The sequence below is a fragment of the Carcharhinus amblyrhynchos genome, chromosome 8 (genome assembly GCF_965287045.1).
Source record: "Carcharhinus amblyrhynchos chromosome 8, sCarAmb.v2.hapA, whole genome shotgun sequence".
Lineage (NCBI taxonomy): Eukaryota > Metazoa > Chordata > Chondrichthyes > Carcharhiniformes > Carcharhinidae > Carcharhinus > Carcharhinus amblyrhynchos.
Genome location: NC_137331.1, coordinates 53,785,129 through 53,801,507, shown reverse-complemented (window position 1 = coordinate 53,801,507; position 16,379 = coordinate 53,785,129). Strand labels below are relative to the sequence as shown.

General features: G+C 41.6%; 1 protein-coding gene across 5 annotated transcripts in view; it reads right to left on the bottom strand.

The window, feature by feature from the left end:
* stau2 (staufen double-stranded RNA binding protein 2) overlaps window positions 1-16,379 on the bottom strand; it is a 346,610-nt gene that overhangs the window by 139,450 nt on the left and 190,781 nt on the right. For all 5 annotated transcript variants that reach the window (XM_080194078.1, XM_080194075.1, XM_080194077.1 and 2 more), the window contains exons 8-9: window positions 15,972-16,184; window positions 14,352-14,489 (exon numbers count right to left, since the gene is read on the bottom strand). In XM_080194078.1, the coding sequence (XP_080050204.1) occupies window positions 14,352-14,489; window positions 15,972-16,184 (351 nt within the window). The remainder of the gene's footprint in view (window positions 1-14,351; window positions 14,490-15,971; window positions 16,185-16,379) is intronic.

Below are 16,379 nucleotides of genomic sequence, written 5' to 3'. Positions count from 1 at the left end.
AGTTACCAGAGGAAATAAAATTGAAGATTTAGCAGCGTTAGTAAGAAAAAAGAAATTAGCACTTAACCATATTAGTTAACGTGCTAAAATGTGCTGAAGGTGCAATTACTTGTGTGCTTTTGCATTGAAATTGGACACCCTGCCATGTAGATCCATCACTGCCTCCCCAACCCCATCTCATCACCAATGCAGAGTATGCTAGAGGCATTGTTTATCTCAAGGGTCCATTCCTCCACCAGGGTAACTTCCTTGAAACCTGAGGGTCTTCTGTTTTGAATTCTGTGCTCTTTCCTGCACAAATGGTGCTTTAGCAGAATGAGCAACAAAAGGTCACCTGGATACAGTGCAGAAAGTAAAAAGGAGAAGTAAACATTTTATAATAGGTGAAGATGTCACGTAGCTATGGAAAGTGGCATCAGTGAGAACTAAAGATGTTTGATGAAGATAGGTGATCATGCAGCTGCATCATGAGATGAGGCTGGGATTACTGGTTGGAATTGAAAGATGAAAGCAAAAGTTCAGCGTGTGTAAGATTGGGGCTGAGATACGATGCAGTGCAGCAAAAGGATTGGCACTGTGGATGCTATAGAAAGGACAAGAGGGAGTGGAAGGAGCTGCATCACAGAATGGGTAAAGAAGGAAGTGTGCTCCATTTCCCTAACCAAATCAAGTTACTGAAACACTTTGGCATGTGGCTCCTGCTGTTGATTTCCACAGCCATCCCTCCTGTCCCTTAACACAGCCAGCAGGACAGCCAGGAAGGCATTGGAGAATCTAGTGATCACCTTGTTGAGGTGGATTGAGGCTTTAAGTAATGATTGGGAAATTGTGCCATGCAGCTGATGATGATGATGAAAAACCTGCAAATATTATTTGGATATTAAATGGGATGGACTTGCATGTCACAAAATGTTGCAAACTCATCAACTACTATCCTCACATGCTCCATTCCCATCTTCAAGTAAAACTTCGAGCTCAAGTATCCATAAAGAGTCAGAAAGACAGATGTAGCAAAAGTTATGTATCACAGTCCATTTTTTCAGCGCTGATTTAAAGATTAAGCTTCTTTATCATTGGCCCTATATGAGATGCAGTTCAGCAAAAGGACTTGATTTAAAAAAGCCAAAGCCTTGTCAGAGCCACATAGTGGAAGTGACATTCTCATTTAGAGTTATGAACAGATAGATTAAAAAAAGGAAATTACAATTTGTTTTCCTAAATGGGAGTAGGAAATTGCCTTGATCTGGAAACAGAAGTGTGTCCCAAAAGCTGCTTCATTAAAATGAAAAATGAAATAGGGTTGATTAATCGATAATGGTGGTGTGTTACAAATCATTCAGGGAGTTTGATCTGCATGATGCAGTCTGGCGCAATGGACAGTAACGGTACAGGCTCCAACTTTCTTTCCTTCCCATAGCTGACCAGGCATCGCTCCAACTCTCACCACCTGCCACTGTTGTGTGTTATTTTCAAGTTGATAATCAACTTACTTGACAGCGTTATGACTGCACCTTCCTTGGTTAGCAAGGCCTGGGGTACGACTCAAATATGCAGCTCCTGACTTAATGGGAATGCTATGCACTGCAACGCAAGATCTCCTCATTTGCATAGGACCAGGAGCTTAATAACCCATCAAGTTGAAATCAGTCACCAGAAATAGTTTCTCATGGCAGAAATAAGATTACATGTGCAAAGGAATCTAAAACAAGGGCACATTAACTTGTTTGGGATCAATGGTTATTTGTCAGGAATCAATTTCTAGATGGTTCCAGATACACATGGGTCTCTCCTTATGCAGACTGATGGCAAAAAGTGTAAAAACTAAATTCCAGGAAGAAGCTAGATTTCAGCAGTATTTCAGAAATAACTTGTAGATATCTCAGAATATGAGGTTTACTACAAAAACATTTGGTTCAACACATTCAATAGATCTTTCCTACTTGAAGTCATAGACATGGGGTGGGATTTTCTGACTCTTCACACCAGCGGGATTCTCCTGTTCCACTGCAGTAAACAGAGATTTGGCTGAATGCTCTCCGGCAGCAGCGGTGGGGTATGTACAGCCAGAGAATTCTGGCCACGATTAATAGATGCTCATGTGTGCCCACAAGCATCTACAAATCTTCCCATCCTAACAGCGAGGCCATTGTCAGAGATCTTTTGAATCCAGTTCTAACTTGACAATTGAGAAAGATCATCTCTCCAGTAAGATGGTGAGACCAAGTGAATACTACACTGTGATAGGACATTCAAAATTCAAGGTTTATGAGGATCATAAAATCTCACTGACATTGGTGATGTTTGAGTCTGTGAACTTCCTTTACAAATTGCAGGTTTGGGTCACTGTCTGTGCAGAGTCTTCGCGTTCTCCCCATGTCTGCATGGGTTTCCTACCAATTCTCCAGTTACCTCCCGTAGTCCAAAAGACATGCTGGTTAGGTACACTGGCCATGCTAAATTCTCCCTCAGTGTTCCTGAACAGGTGTCAGTCAGACTGTGGTGACTATGGAATTTTCACAGTAACTTCATTGCAGTGTAATGTAAGCCTACGTGTGACAATAATAATAAATAAACTTTAAACTTTACATTTCTTCTCCCAGCAATCTGAGTCTTTAAGGTGGTTACAGTTTAGCAAGTCCTCCATTCCACACCAACAAAGTTGATCACTGCTGTGAGATCAAATTAGGATGGCTAATCTATTTAAAGGAATAATGTGGCAAATCTGGACAATAATTAATGGGAATACCTGACCTCAATAGAAGGTTAGAATGGAATTTTTGAGCATTTCTGATTTAATTACAGGTCTTCTCCTTTACTTCACATAGCATTTGATTGGTTGCTACTGAAGCAGAGGCCTGAAATAGTAATCCCCATCCAGTCAAAGGGAAAATACCACTAAAACTACACATATCTCACACAAGGTCAGCACCTGGTTTTAAAACTGTTACCTAGCTAAGAATAGGATGTACTTGGAACACTCCCAAAATTCTTCATGCTTACCTTCGCAATATTATACAAATTATTGCCCAGACACAGATATGATATTGGAACTCAGAAGAATGAAAGGAGAGCTTTTTGAAACGTATAAGATTCTGAGTGGGTTTGACAGGGACGCTGAGAAGATGCTTCCTCTCATGAGGAATCCAGAACTAGGGGCACAGCTTCAGAATAAGGGGTTGTCCAATTAAGATGGAGGAAAAATTTCTTCTTTCAGAGGGTGATGCAACTCTCTACCCCAGAGAGTTGCACAGACTGAGTCATTGAAATAGATTCAAGACTGAGATTGTGAGACTTTCTAACTATAGGGAGTCAAGAAATATAGGGAACAGGCAGGAAAGTGGAATGGTGGTTAAGATCAGATCAGCCCTGATCTTACTGAATGGCAGACGTGGCTTGTATGGTCTCCTCCTGCTTCTATTTCTTATGTTCCGGTTACGCTCTGTGCTGTAAATTTTACACATTTCTGTAGGGTAAACAAAAATTAATATTTGTACTGGAGCTGGGAATTTAATGAAGTAAAAGTTTCCAATAAAACAACGATTAGCTGAATCTGATTTCAATGGCTCATGCACCTGCCATGTAACATCACATTTTTTATTTCCTTACATAAGGTGAGGTTCACAGACAGCGTTTATTGCTCTTCCTTAATTTCCCTCGAGGAGTTGTTGTTAACTCCCTCATGAACCCTTCTAGTCTGTTATGTTGAAGATACTCCCACAGTACAACAGGGAGGGTGTTACAGGATTTTGACACAGCAGCAATGAAGGAATGTTGCTTTATTTCTGCAACTGGATAGTACATCGCTTACAAGGAACTTGGAAATGACGATAATCCCATGAGCCTACTGCCCTTGAGTGGTAGAGGTTATCCATGGGTTTGGGAGGTGGCACCAAAGAAACCTTGGCAACTGCAGTGAGTCCTGTAGATGATACATGCTGCAAACACAGTTTGATAGTGGTAGGAAGAGTGAATATTTAAGGTGATGGATAGAGTGCTGATCAAATTGGCTGTTTTGTCCTGGATAGTGTCTAGCTTTTTGAGTTTTGTTGGAGCTGTAGTCATCCAGGCAAGTATTTGGTAATGAACATAAGAACATAAGAAATAGGAGCAGGAGTAGGCCATCTAGCCCTTCAAGCCTGCCCCGCCATTCAATAAGATCATGGCTGATCTGTTGTGGCTCAGTTCCACTTTCCCGCCCTCTCCCCATAACCCTTAATCCCCTCTCTTATCAAGAACCCATCAACCCGCTTCTTAAAAATATTTAGCGAGGCAGCCTCCACCACTTCAACGGGCAGAGAATTCCAGAGATTCACCACCCTTTGAGTGAAGAAGTTCCTCCTCAACTCCGTTCTAAACCGCCTCCCCTTTATCTTGAGGCTGTGCCCCCTAGTCCTACTGTCTTTTTTGAGCGGGAAGAGTCTCTCCACCTCTATCCTATCCATCCCATTCATCATCTTATACGTCTCAATGAGATCTCCCCTCATTCTTCTAAACTCTAATGAGTACAAGCCTAGTTTATTCAGCCTCTCCTCATAGCTCAATCCCCTCAACTCCGGTATCAGCCTAGTAAACCTCCTCTGCACTCCCTCCAGGGCCAAAATATCCTTGCGCAGGTGCGGCGCCCAAAACTGCACACAGTACTCCAGCTGCGGCCTCACCAATGCCCTATACAGCTGCAGCAAGACCTCCCTACTTTTATATTCAATCCCCCTCGCTATGAAGGCCAGCATCCCATTTGCCTTCCTGACCACCTGCTGCACCTGCAAGCTGGGTTTTTGCGACTCATGCACAAGGACCCCGAGGTCCCTCTGCACCGTCGCCTGCTGCAGTTTTTCGCCACGTAAGTAATAGTCCTTCCTACCATTCTTCCTACCAAAGTGGACCACCTCACACTTGCCAACATTAAATTCTATTTGCCATTTCCTGGCCCATTCGCCCAGCCTATCTAGATCCTTCTGCAGACTCTCCACACCCTCCGCACAATTTGCCTTTCCCCCAATCTTGGTGTCATCAGCAAATTTCGACACCCTACACTCGGTTCCCTCCTCCAGATCATCTATATAAATGGTAAATAGCTGAGGCCCCAGCACCGACCCCTGGGGCACCCCACTAGTCACCAACCGCCAATCTGAATAGCACCCATTGACCCCCACTCTCTGCCTCCTATTTGACAACCAATCCTCTATCCATGCTAACACCCTACCCCCAAATCCATGTCCCCTGACCTTCTGCAATAACCTCTTGTGAGGTACCTTGTCAAACGCCTTCTGAAAATCCAGAAAGACCACATCCACCGGCTCTCCTCTATCCACTGCCCTAGACACATCCTCATAGAACTCCAGTAAATTTGTCAGACACGACTTCCCTTTAATGAAACCGTGTTGCGTCCGCCCTATCAAGCAATTCCCTTCAAGATGCCTCGCAATTTCCTCCTTAATGACGGATTCTAACATTTTACCTACCACAGACGTTAAACTAACCGGCCTATAATTCCCCGCCTTTTGCCTGGCACCCTTCTTAAACAACGGCGTAACATTAGCCGTTTTCCAATCTTCCGGCACTTCCCCGGAATCCAGCGACGTTTGGAAAATAACCACCAAGGCATCCACTATAACCTCCGCCATTTCTTTCAGAACCCTCGGATGCATTCCATCCGGTCCTGGGGACTTGTCCACAATCAGCCCCTCCAGTCTGTCGCGCACCACCTCTCTAGTAACAGTAATGTCATTAAGACCCTCCAGTCCTACCACCTTTCCATCGCTAACACCCAGCAAATTATTCATGTCCTCCTCCGTGAAGACAGAAACAAAAAAGTTATTCAAGACCTTAGCCATATCCCCATCCCCTACCACTAGGTCCCCTTTCTCATCCTCTAAAGGACCAACGTTCACCCTAGCCAGCCTCTTCCTTTTTATATATTTATAAAAACTCTTGCTATCCTTTTTTATATTAAGTGCTAGCCTAGCCTCATAGCTTCTCCTACCCTCCTTTATCAACTTCTTTGTCAATCTTTGTTGACATTTAAACCTTTCCCAATCCTCTTCTCGCCCACTGCTCTTAGCTACTCTAAATTCCTCCGCTTTTAATTTAACACTTTCCTTCACCTCCTTCGTTATCCACGGCTTATTACCTCTCTTCCTACTGTCCTTTTTAACCATCGGAATAAATTTCTGCTGAGCACCAAGAAAGATCTCCTTAAAGATCCTCCACTGCTCCTCAGCAGACCTACCTTCCAACGCACTCCCCCAGTCCACATTTGCCAATTCTTCTCTCATCCTACCATACTCCCCTCTATTCAAACAAAGGATGCGTGTCCGGGAACCCACTTTCTCCTCCTCCATCTGCACCAGAAACTCCACCATACAATGATCACTCTCTCCAAGAGGATCCTTCACCGCAAGGTCCCTAATTCTACCCGCCTCATTACATAGCACCAGATCCAAGATAGCTCGCTCCCTCGTCGGCTCCAACACACACTGTTCAAGGAAATTATCCCGGCAGCATTCCAAGAACTCCTCCTCGAGCCCACCTCGTCCAACATGGGTCGACCAATCAATATGCAGATTGAAATCTCCCATAACTACTGCCGTCCCATTCCTGCACGCCGCACTTATTTGCGTGTTAACAGCCCGCCCCACCTCCAGATCATTATTCGGGGGCCTATAGACGACACCCACCAGCGTCTTCCTCCCTTTGCTGTTCCTAATCTCCACCCACAACGATTCCACGTTCTGCTCTTTGGCTCCGATATCATCCCTTGCTACCACCTTGATACTATCCTTAATCAGCAGAGCTACGCCACCCCCTCTTTCCTCCTGCCTATCCTTCCTAAACACTTGATAGCCCTGTACATTCATCTCCCAGTCCCTGTCACCTTGCAGCCACGTCTCTGTAATGGCCACCAGATCGTATCCATTTGTGTCGATCTGCGCCACCAGCTCATCCACTTTATTCAATTCAAATCTTGCCCATTTGTATGGCACGAGTATCTCATAAACTTGGGAATTCCTAAATTTATAATTTTGAAAGGATAGTATAGTATAGTGTACCATAAAGAATGAACTACAGATTGCATTCTCTTAATTAGCAGTATCAATGCCTTTGTTACCCTCAGATTTGACTTTTGAGTGTTCGCCTGTTCGGCAGGTTAAAGGGTTGCAGCAGCAAAGTATCATCATCTTTTCTATTTTCCACCACAACACTGCAATCTGAGAAAAAACTAGGCATTGGAAGTAAAAGCGAACATGGATGTAAGTGAGCATAAAAGGGTCCCCATGGATTTATGTGCAGATTGTTCCTGAGAGGTGCTGATAGCATGCAGAGAGGAAAGGAAGGAATTGTTGTGATTCATACAAAAGGACACCCTCAATTAAATAATCATTAGCCAGGCAAGGAAGTTGATTGGGTAACTGATCTTGGCAACACCTGAGTATTTGGTTGCAATGTGGTAGAAAAATGGATAGTTGCTTAGCAGATTCTCAAGCCTCTTCTGTCCTAAGCACACAAGTAACAAAGTATCAGAATCTATTAATCTTTTACAACTTATTTCTCTTAACTATTATGTGATTTTATAATCTTCTAAATGTTTACCTAACATAGCGATATAGCAGCATAGTACTTATGTACGTTGCAACTTAGATGTAGAACTATTGTGGCATATTAATCTCAATATTGTTTCCAAGCGTTACAGACCATGAAGCATTGCCACGCAGATGCGAGACAGCCACGTTACCTCACCAATAACCAAATGCACATTGAGAAATGTTGCAGTAATATAAATTAGGGATGTGGTGTCACGTTGCTACAGTTATTTAACAGGGAAGATAATGAAAGTGCTAAGCATATTAACTAATGTACTGGACACTCGTTTGATAAGTCTTCAAGCAACCAGTGGGCTAACACTGCAGCTGGTCCGTAAGGTAGCATACAAAATGAATACACCATCAAATATAACAGTTAAAGGAAAGATGAACTGCCCCAGTATCCCCTAGCACAGCTTGACAACTGCATGCACATTGTCCAGAGCATCAAAGGCAACTTCTTTATTGGCTAGGCAATATGCCAGGGTCCACAGATAACATTGATGACATATGGGGACAGTCCAGTTCTGGTGCCTGAGTTCCTTGCTATGCTTTTTTGGATGTTTTTCATTGTGAAACAAAACCCCATGCTTACCGAAAAATTACTGTTCTACCTTGTAAGAGATCCTTCCACCACATGCAATTTTGCTGTCAGCTTTTAACTCCCATTTTCAAGGCGAGACTTAATGTTCGAAGGGATTTTCACTTAAAAAAAGTAGAAATTGGAGGACAGCCTGCATCTTGGTGTCCTCATTAGCACACAAAGTGCAATTAGTGAATGAACATAAACAGGAAACTAGAAGGGAAAATGCCATCGTGTGGTTTATGAGCAGGAACTCAGCAAGGTCAGTAAACTACAGTTTTCTGGTCCCTGCTTGTCAATTTAGCGTGGGTAGGGCCATTCCCTCTGATCTGAAAAGCCATGCACTGTAATGTAAGGATGTAAGGAAAAAGTAAATTCAAAAACAGCTATCTTTAGCATAGTGTTATTTCATTATCAGATAAGTCATGAATCATAATTTGTAGTCATAACTTCCCCTGCTCTAATCATACATACTCTGATAGGCTGAAGGATTATAGTAATTATTGGGAATTACTGTTCAGAGGCAGTCCTTCTTACCAGAGGACTCTGTTCAAAGATGTGTAGATTAGGTGGATTATGGGGATAAGGTCGTAATCCGGGCTATTGGTACTATGAATCTACATCCCTCTGCAGTATTGTTTGATTTGATTTATTATTGTCACGTGTTAATATACAAGTATTGTTTCTTCCACATAATACAGTCAAAGCATACTGCACATGGGGAAGAAAAGGAGTGCAGAATGTAGGGTTACAGTCATAGCTCGGATGTTGAGAAAAATCAACTTAATATAAGGTAGGTCCATTCAAAACTCTGATGGCAGCAGGGAAGAAGCTGTTCTTGAATTTGTTGGTAAGTAACCACAGACTCATGTTAAAAATCACTTACTATATTACGTGCCAACATTTATCCTTGGGACACACCATTTGTTTTATCTGCCAAATTCAAAAGCATCTATTAACTTTCTTTGCTTTATATTGTTTATGCATCTTTCAATCCATTCCACTGCTTCATCTTTAATATCATGAACCTTATTGTTTCCAAGTTAATAAAGCACTTACCGAGCAATGTTTGAAAAACCATATCTGCTACATCCATTGCATTTTCATTCTCTATGTTTTTTTTTTAAATTGTCCATGGGATGCAGATGTCACTGTCAAGACCAGCCCATTTCTAATTGCCCTTGAGAAGGTGGTGTTGAGCCACCTTCTTGAACTACTGCAGTCCATGTGTTGTAGGTACTCCTACAGAGCTGTTACAGTTTGAGCCCCAGGACTTTGGTTCACCATCAAAAAATGAACACCAAAGTGGTTCCAAGTCTGGATAGTATGTGACTTGGTTGGGAATTTGCAGTTGATGGTGGAGTGAATATTTAAGGTGATGGATGGGGTGCTGGGTAAGCAGGCTATTTTGTTCTGGAGTGTCAAGTTTCTTGAGTGTTGTTGAAGTTGCATTCATCCAAGAAGGGGAGAATATTCCATCACAAACCTGATTTGTGCCTCATAAATTCTGGACATCCTTTGGGTTGTCAGGTGGTGAGTTACTCTCCACAGAAAGTGATAAACTTGGGTCAGCAACAGCTGTGCTACACATAAATTAGGGTAATTATACAGGAATGAGGGCAGAGTTGGCTGAAACAGACTAGGAAAGGGGTTTAGCAGGAAGGACAGTTGATCAGCAATGGCAGACATTTCTAAAAATAGTTCATGACTAGCAACAAAGATATATCCCAGTGAGGAAGAAGAATTCCAGGGAGAGCTAAATCAACCAGGGTTAGCACAGATGTGAAGGATAGTGTTAAACTGAAAGAAAAAAAGCATATAATGTGGCAAAGATTAGCAGTAAGCCAAAGGTTTGGGTAAGTTTTAAAAACCAACAAAAGATTACCGAGAAAAAGCCGGAGAAGATAAACTATGAGGGTAAACGAGCAAGAAATATAAAAACAGACAGGAAGGCCTTCTTTAAATATATAAAAGGGGAGGCAGAGGCATCCCTTCTTGCATGAATGCAGTTTCAACAACAATCAAGAAATGTGACACTGTCCAATGTCAAGTAAACTTAGTTGGTCCCTTAGAGAATGAGATAGGGGAAATAATAATGGGGAATCAGGAAATGGCAGAGGAGTTGAACAAATACTTTGCATCAGTCTTCACAGTGGAAGACACTAACAACATTCCAAAAGTTCTAAATCAACAGGCAAAGGGAGAGGTAATAAATACGATAACAATCACTAGAGAAAAGGTACTAGGGAAACTAATGGGGCTAAAGGCTGACAAGTTGCTGGACTTGGTGGGTTGCATCATAGGCTATTAAAGAAATCTTCGAAGAATCCTCACATTCTGAAAAAATCCCAGAGGATTGGAAAACTGCCAATGTAACACCTTTAGTCAAAAAAGGAGGGCAAGAATCAAATAACTATAGGCCAGTTGGCTTAACTTCTGTCACTGGGAAAATGATGGATTCCATTATAAAGAGTGTAATAACATAGCACTTAGAAATGCATAATATAATCAAGCAGAATCTGCATAGCTTCGTAAAGGGGAACTCATACCTGACAAATTTATTAGAATTCTTTGAGGTGGCAATGAGCAGGGATTAAAGGGAACCAGTAGATACAATATACTTGGATTTCCAAAAATTGATACAATATCTACCACATAAAAGGCTACTTAATAAGATAAGAGCACATGGTGTCGGGGGTATTATATTAGGAAGGATAGAAGACTGGTTAACTGATAGAAAACAGAGTTGGAATAAGAGGTGCATTTTCTAGCATAAGAGATGTAACTAGAAGAATGTCACAGGGATCACAATTATTTACAATATATATTAATGACCTGATTACAGAAATGAATGTATTATTTCCAAATTTGCAGATGACACAAAAATAGGTGTGAAGGTAAGTGGTGAGAATGGCATACAGTCCAAAGAGTGACACTGGCAAATTAGGTGAATGGGCAAAGCTTGGCAGATGGAATATGATACAGGAAAGTGTGAAGTTATGCATTTTAGTAAGAAAGTAAAGGAGTTGAGTATTATTTAAATGGAGAAAGACTGCAGGAAACTACAGCACAGAGGGATTTGGGGGTCCTTGAGCATAAATTACAAAATGCTAGTGTGCAAGTTCATCAGGTAATTGGGAAGGCAAATGGAATGTTGGCCTTTAATTCAAAGGGAATGAAATATAAAAATAAGGAAGTTTTGCTAAAACCTGCAAGGCACTAATTCGACCACACCTGGAACACTTTGAGCAGTTCTGGTCCTGGTTTCTAAGAAAATATATACTGGCGTTAGCGATAGTCCTGAGAAGGTTCACTCAGTTGCCTCTGGGTATGGAGAGATTTTCTAATGAGGAGAGATTAAGTAGGTTGGGCCTGGACTCACGGGAGTTTAGAAGAATGAAAGGTGCCTTTATTGAAACATATTGGATTCTCAAGGGGCTTGACAGGGTAGATGCTTATGATATTTGCACTTGTCGGAGAGTCCATAACCGGAGGGCATAATCACAGAATAAGGGGTTACCCATTTATAACAGAGGTGATGAATTCCTTCATTCAGGGGATAGTGAATCTGTGGAATGCTTTACCGTGTGGGGCTGTAGAGGCTGGGTCACTAATTATGTTCAAGGTTGAGGTAGACAGATTTATAATCAGTAAGGGATTCAAGGATTATGGGAATAAAGTGGGAGAGTGGAATTGAGGATTACGTCAGATCAACTGTGAACTCACTGAAAAGGGGGAGCAGTTCTGATGGGCCAAATGGCCTACGTTTTATGGTTTTATGTATTTGGAATCTTATACGTGTTCAAAAAGGTAGCTGTGCAGGGGTGGCACTGCGTTTTCCATCATTCTTTTGTCTTTTCCATAGGACTTGATGATGAGAGTTTACATGAAGGTGCATGTAGACTTCACCATGTCTCAAAAGGAGAAATTGGATTACATGATATTTTCTTATCAATTTTTCATTTATTTGTATGTAAAACCTGAAAGGGTTCTTTAAAAGTGGTCATGTTTTCACAACACTGGGTCAAAATCCTGAAACTCCCTCTGTAACAGCATTCTGGGTGTACCTATGCCTCAGGGAGTACAACAGTTCAAGAAGACAGCTCACCACCTTCTCAAGGGGAACTAGGGATGGACAATAAATACTAGTCTTGTCAGCGACACCTAATCGCATAAATGAATAAAAAAGCACTGTGTTTAAATACTGTGGTTGTAGAATATATTTTTAACAAATCTAATGTAGCAGAGGACAAGCTCATGTCTACATCAATGCTAATAAATTGGAGATGGTTGAGAGCTTCAATTGCTAGGTGTCTAGATCACCTACAATCTGTCTTAGTTCCTCCACACTGACACTATCATTAAGAAAGCCCACAAATATCTCTACTTTCTCAGAAGGCTAAGGAAATTAGGCTCGTCTACTACCAATTTTTCTGATAATTTCCACTACCAATCTCGCACCAATTTTTACAGTTGCACCATAGAAAGCATCCTTTCCGGATGTATCACAGTTTGGTATGGCTCCTGCTCTGACCAAGACTGCAAGAAACTACAAAGCGTTGTGAACATAGCCCAGTCCATCATGCAAGCCAGTCTTCCATCTACACTTGCCACTGTCTTGGGCAAACAGGCAACATAATCAAGGACCCTACACACCCTGGACATACTCTCTTCCACCTTCTCTGGTCAGGAAAAAACATACAAAAGTTTGATAACACATACCAAAACACTGAAGAACAGCTTCTTCGCTGCTGCCATCAGATTTTTGAATGATCCTATCATATATTAAGCTGATCATTCTCTTCATCCTATCTGTAACTGAAACACTATATCCTGCAACACATCCTTTCCCTCTCCTGTATGTTTTTAAAGTAAAGTTAAAGTTTATTTATTAGTCACAAGTAATGCTTACATTAACACTGCAATGAAGTTACTGTGAAACTATGTACTCTATAAATGGTATGTTTTGTCTGTACAGTGCATAAGAAACAATACTTTTCCCTGTATCCCAATACATAAGAACATAAGAAATAGGAGCAGTAGTAGGCCATCTAGCCCTTCGAGCCTGCCCCGCCATTCAACAAGATCATGGCTGATCTGAAGTGGCTCAGTTCCACTTTCCCGCTTTTTCCCCATAACCCTTAATCCCCTTGCCTACCAAAAATCTATCTACCCGCGTCTTAAATATATTTAGCGAGGTAGCCTCCACCACTTCAATGGGCAGAGAATTCCAGAGATTCACCACCCTTTGAGTGAAGAAGTTCCTCCTCAACTCTGTTCTAAACAGCCCCCCACTTATTTTGAGGCTGTGCCCTCTAGTCCTGCTGTCCTTTCTGAGCGGAAAGAACCTCTCCACCTCTACCCTATCCATCCCTTTCATCATCTTACATGTCTCAATGAGATCTCCCCTCACTCTTCTAAGCTCTAACGAGTACAAGCCCAGTCTATTCAGCCTCTCCTCATAGCTCAACCCCCTCAACTCCAGTATCAGTCTAGTGAACCTCCTCTGCACTCCCTCCAAGGCCAAAATATCCTTGCGCAGGTGCGGCGACCAAAGCTGCACACAGTACTCCAGCTGCGGCCTCACCAGTGCCCTGTACAGTTGCAGCAAGACCTCCCTACTTTTATATTCAATCCCTCTCGCTATGAAGGCCAGCATCCCATTTGCCTTCCTGACCACCTGCTGCACCTGTAGGCTGGGTTTTTGCGACTCAAGCACAAGGACCCCCAGGTCCCTCTGCACCGTAGCATGCTGCAGCTTTTCGCCCTTTAAGTAGTAGTCCTTCCTACCATTATTCCTACCAAAGTGGATAACCTCACACTTGCCAACATTGTATTCCATCTGCCAGGTCCTCGCCCACTCGCTCAGCCTATCTAGATCCCTCTGCAGACTTTCCACACCCTCCGCACAATTTGCTGTCCCACTTATCTTTGTGTCATCAGCAAATTTCGACACCTTACACTCGGCTCCCTTCTCCAGATCATCTATATAAATGGTAAATAGCTGAGGCCCCAGCACCGATCCCTGGGGCACTCCACTAGTCACCAACCGCCAATCCGAATAGCACCCATTGACACCCACTCTCTGCCTCCTATTTGTCACAATAATAAATCAAATTTAAAATCAAATCATATGAATCATGTTAATTCTCTAAACCAAGAAACATATACACTGTATTTCTACATACCTGCATTACAAACTCCCTGCGACGTGGCAGACCTTTTTCAGATAACAGAAGATATTCTGGTTCTTTCTCCTTCTTCGCCTGTTGAATCTGGGCCAATCGACTTATGGGGTTCATACCCTGTCCATATTCTGGACCCGTCTGTAATAGAAACACTTCATAAGTAGAAGATTCACAATTAAGTGTGCATGCATTGGTAGAAAAAAAGAATTATATGCATGCATTGGTAGAGAAAAGAATTATATGCATTCTCATATCAGAAGGACTTGGGCAATTCTCCTAATACTTATTACTGAAAGCTGTAAATAACTGTGTCAGAAAACTAAATGGTCCTTGTTTGATTTCTGGTTTGTATTGGGCTAGCTAATTTCAGATAGGCTCCCAGAATGGCTGATAACATTGACCCCACAACTGATGGGTTACTGAGAACAAAGATGGTTTAGTCTTGTTGTTAATAGTTACTTTTTATTCTTGCTCAGTATCCCAAGGATCCAACTTCATCTTAAAAAGACACAGCTCTGGGCAGGAAAATATTAAGTTCTAGATCAAACTTTTCAGAGCAATGGTTTGCATTTAAAAGATCGATCAGGTAGCGTTAATGTATATTCCTAAGAGGGGGAGAGGTAGAACAGCCAAAACCAGAGTGCCCTGGATGACTAAAGAGATAGAGTAAGATGACATAGAAAAAGCATGTATATGACAGATGTCAGATTGGTAATATATGCGAGAATCTGGCTGAATATAAAAAGCTCAGAGGAAAATGAAAATGAAAATAAGAAAAACAAAAATAATTATAAGAGACTGAAAAGTTACATAAAAGGAAATCCAAAAGTCTTCAATTGGCATATAATTAGTGAAAAAAGTCAGAAGAACGGTTAGGCCAACAATGGAACAAAAAGATGTACACATGGAAACAGCGGGCATGACTGAAATACTAAACCAGTACATTGCTTCTGTCTTTGCCAAGAAAGGAGATGCTGCCAATATCATAAGAGGAATTTGATGAGACATTGGGTGGGCTAAAAATTGTTAGATGGATATTAGAAAGGTTGGTGATACTTAAAAGATGTTAAGTAAACACGATTGGATTGGACACTGAGGGAAACAAGGGTGTTAATTCTAGCGGTACTGGCCATAATTTTCCAATCCTTCTTAAGAACTGGAACAAACGTTGCACCCCTGTTTAAAAAAGTCTGCTTGTTGTAATTCCTAAAATGTAATTCTACATAATCTGTAGTTAAGTAGGAAAACTTATTGCATTTGAGAAGGAGAACTTACTGGAACAGCAGCATTTCTCTGTTGTAAAGGAGCTGAGAGGCACAAAACTGAGAGACTACAATACCACCACAAGTGGGAGAGCGTAATTATAGCATTATATGTTTGCATAGGCAGTTTACATTGTAAGTGTGGACAGATAAATTTAGAACAGAAAAAAAGACTAATAGGAAGATCACATTGACCATCAATGCTTTCCTTCAATATTATAATATTAATTTCAGACCCGGAACTCCACAGAAAAACACACAGAAAGAAAGCAAGGTAAGTTTACTTAAGTGAAAGGAAACGTATCCTCTAATTCAACAACTGCATAATTTGCTGCAGTAGTATAAATTAAACACTTACCTTCAATATAGATTTGGGTCGCTTTTTATAATGAGTTTTAGGTTTTTCTATCACTGGAAGAGGAGGAAGTTTCTTCAGCTCTTGGAGGACAGTTATTGCTGCTCGTTTTTTAGAAAGCTTTTTACTGTTTCCTTCTCCTTCTGCAGTAAACTCTCCAACTGCAACACGGGTGACAAAGCTCTTCATGTGAGGAGGACCACTTTCTCTAGTTACCTGCCACAAAAGGAACAAGAAAAATCAGATTACAAGACAGATGTAATCAGAAAGTAATGTTGTATTTTCTCAGCAATTTTCTCTTCTGTTCCCTATCCAAGAATGCTTGAAACAGTTGCCAGTATTACTTCCACCACTGAAGGTGGGAAGTAGGCAATGTCTTTGCCCCTGTTTATTAAATTTGTTCACACACAC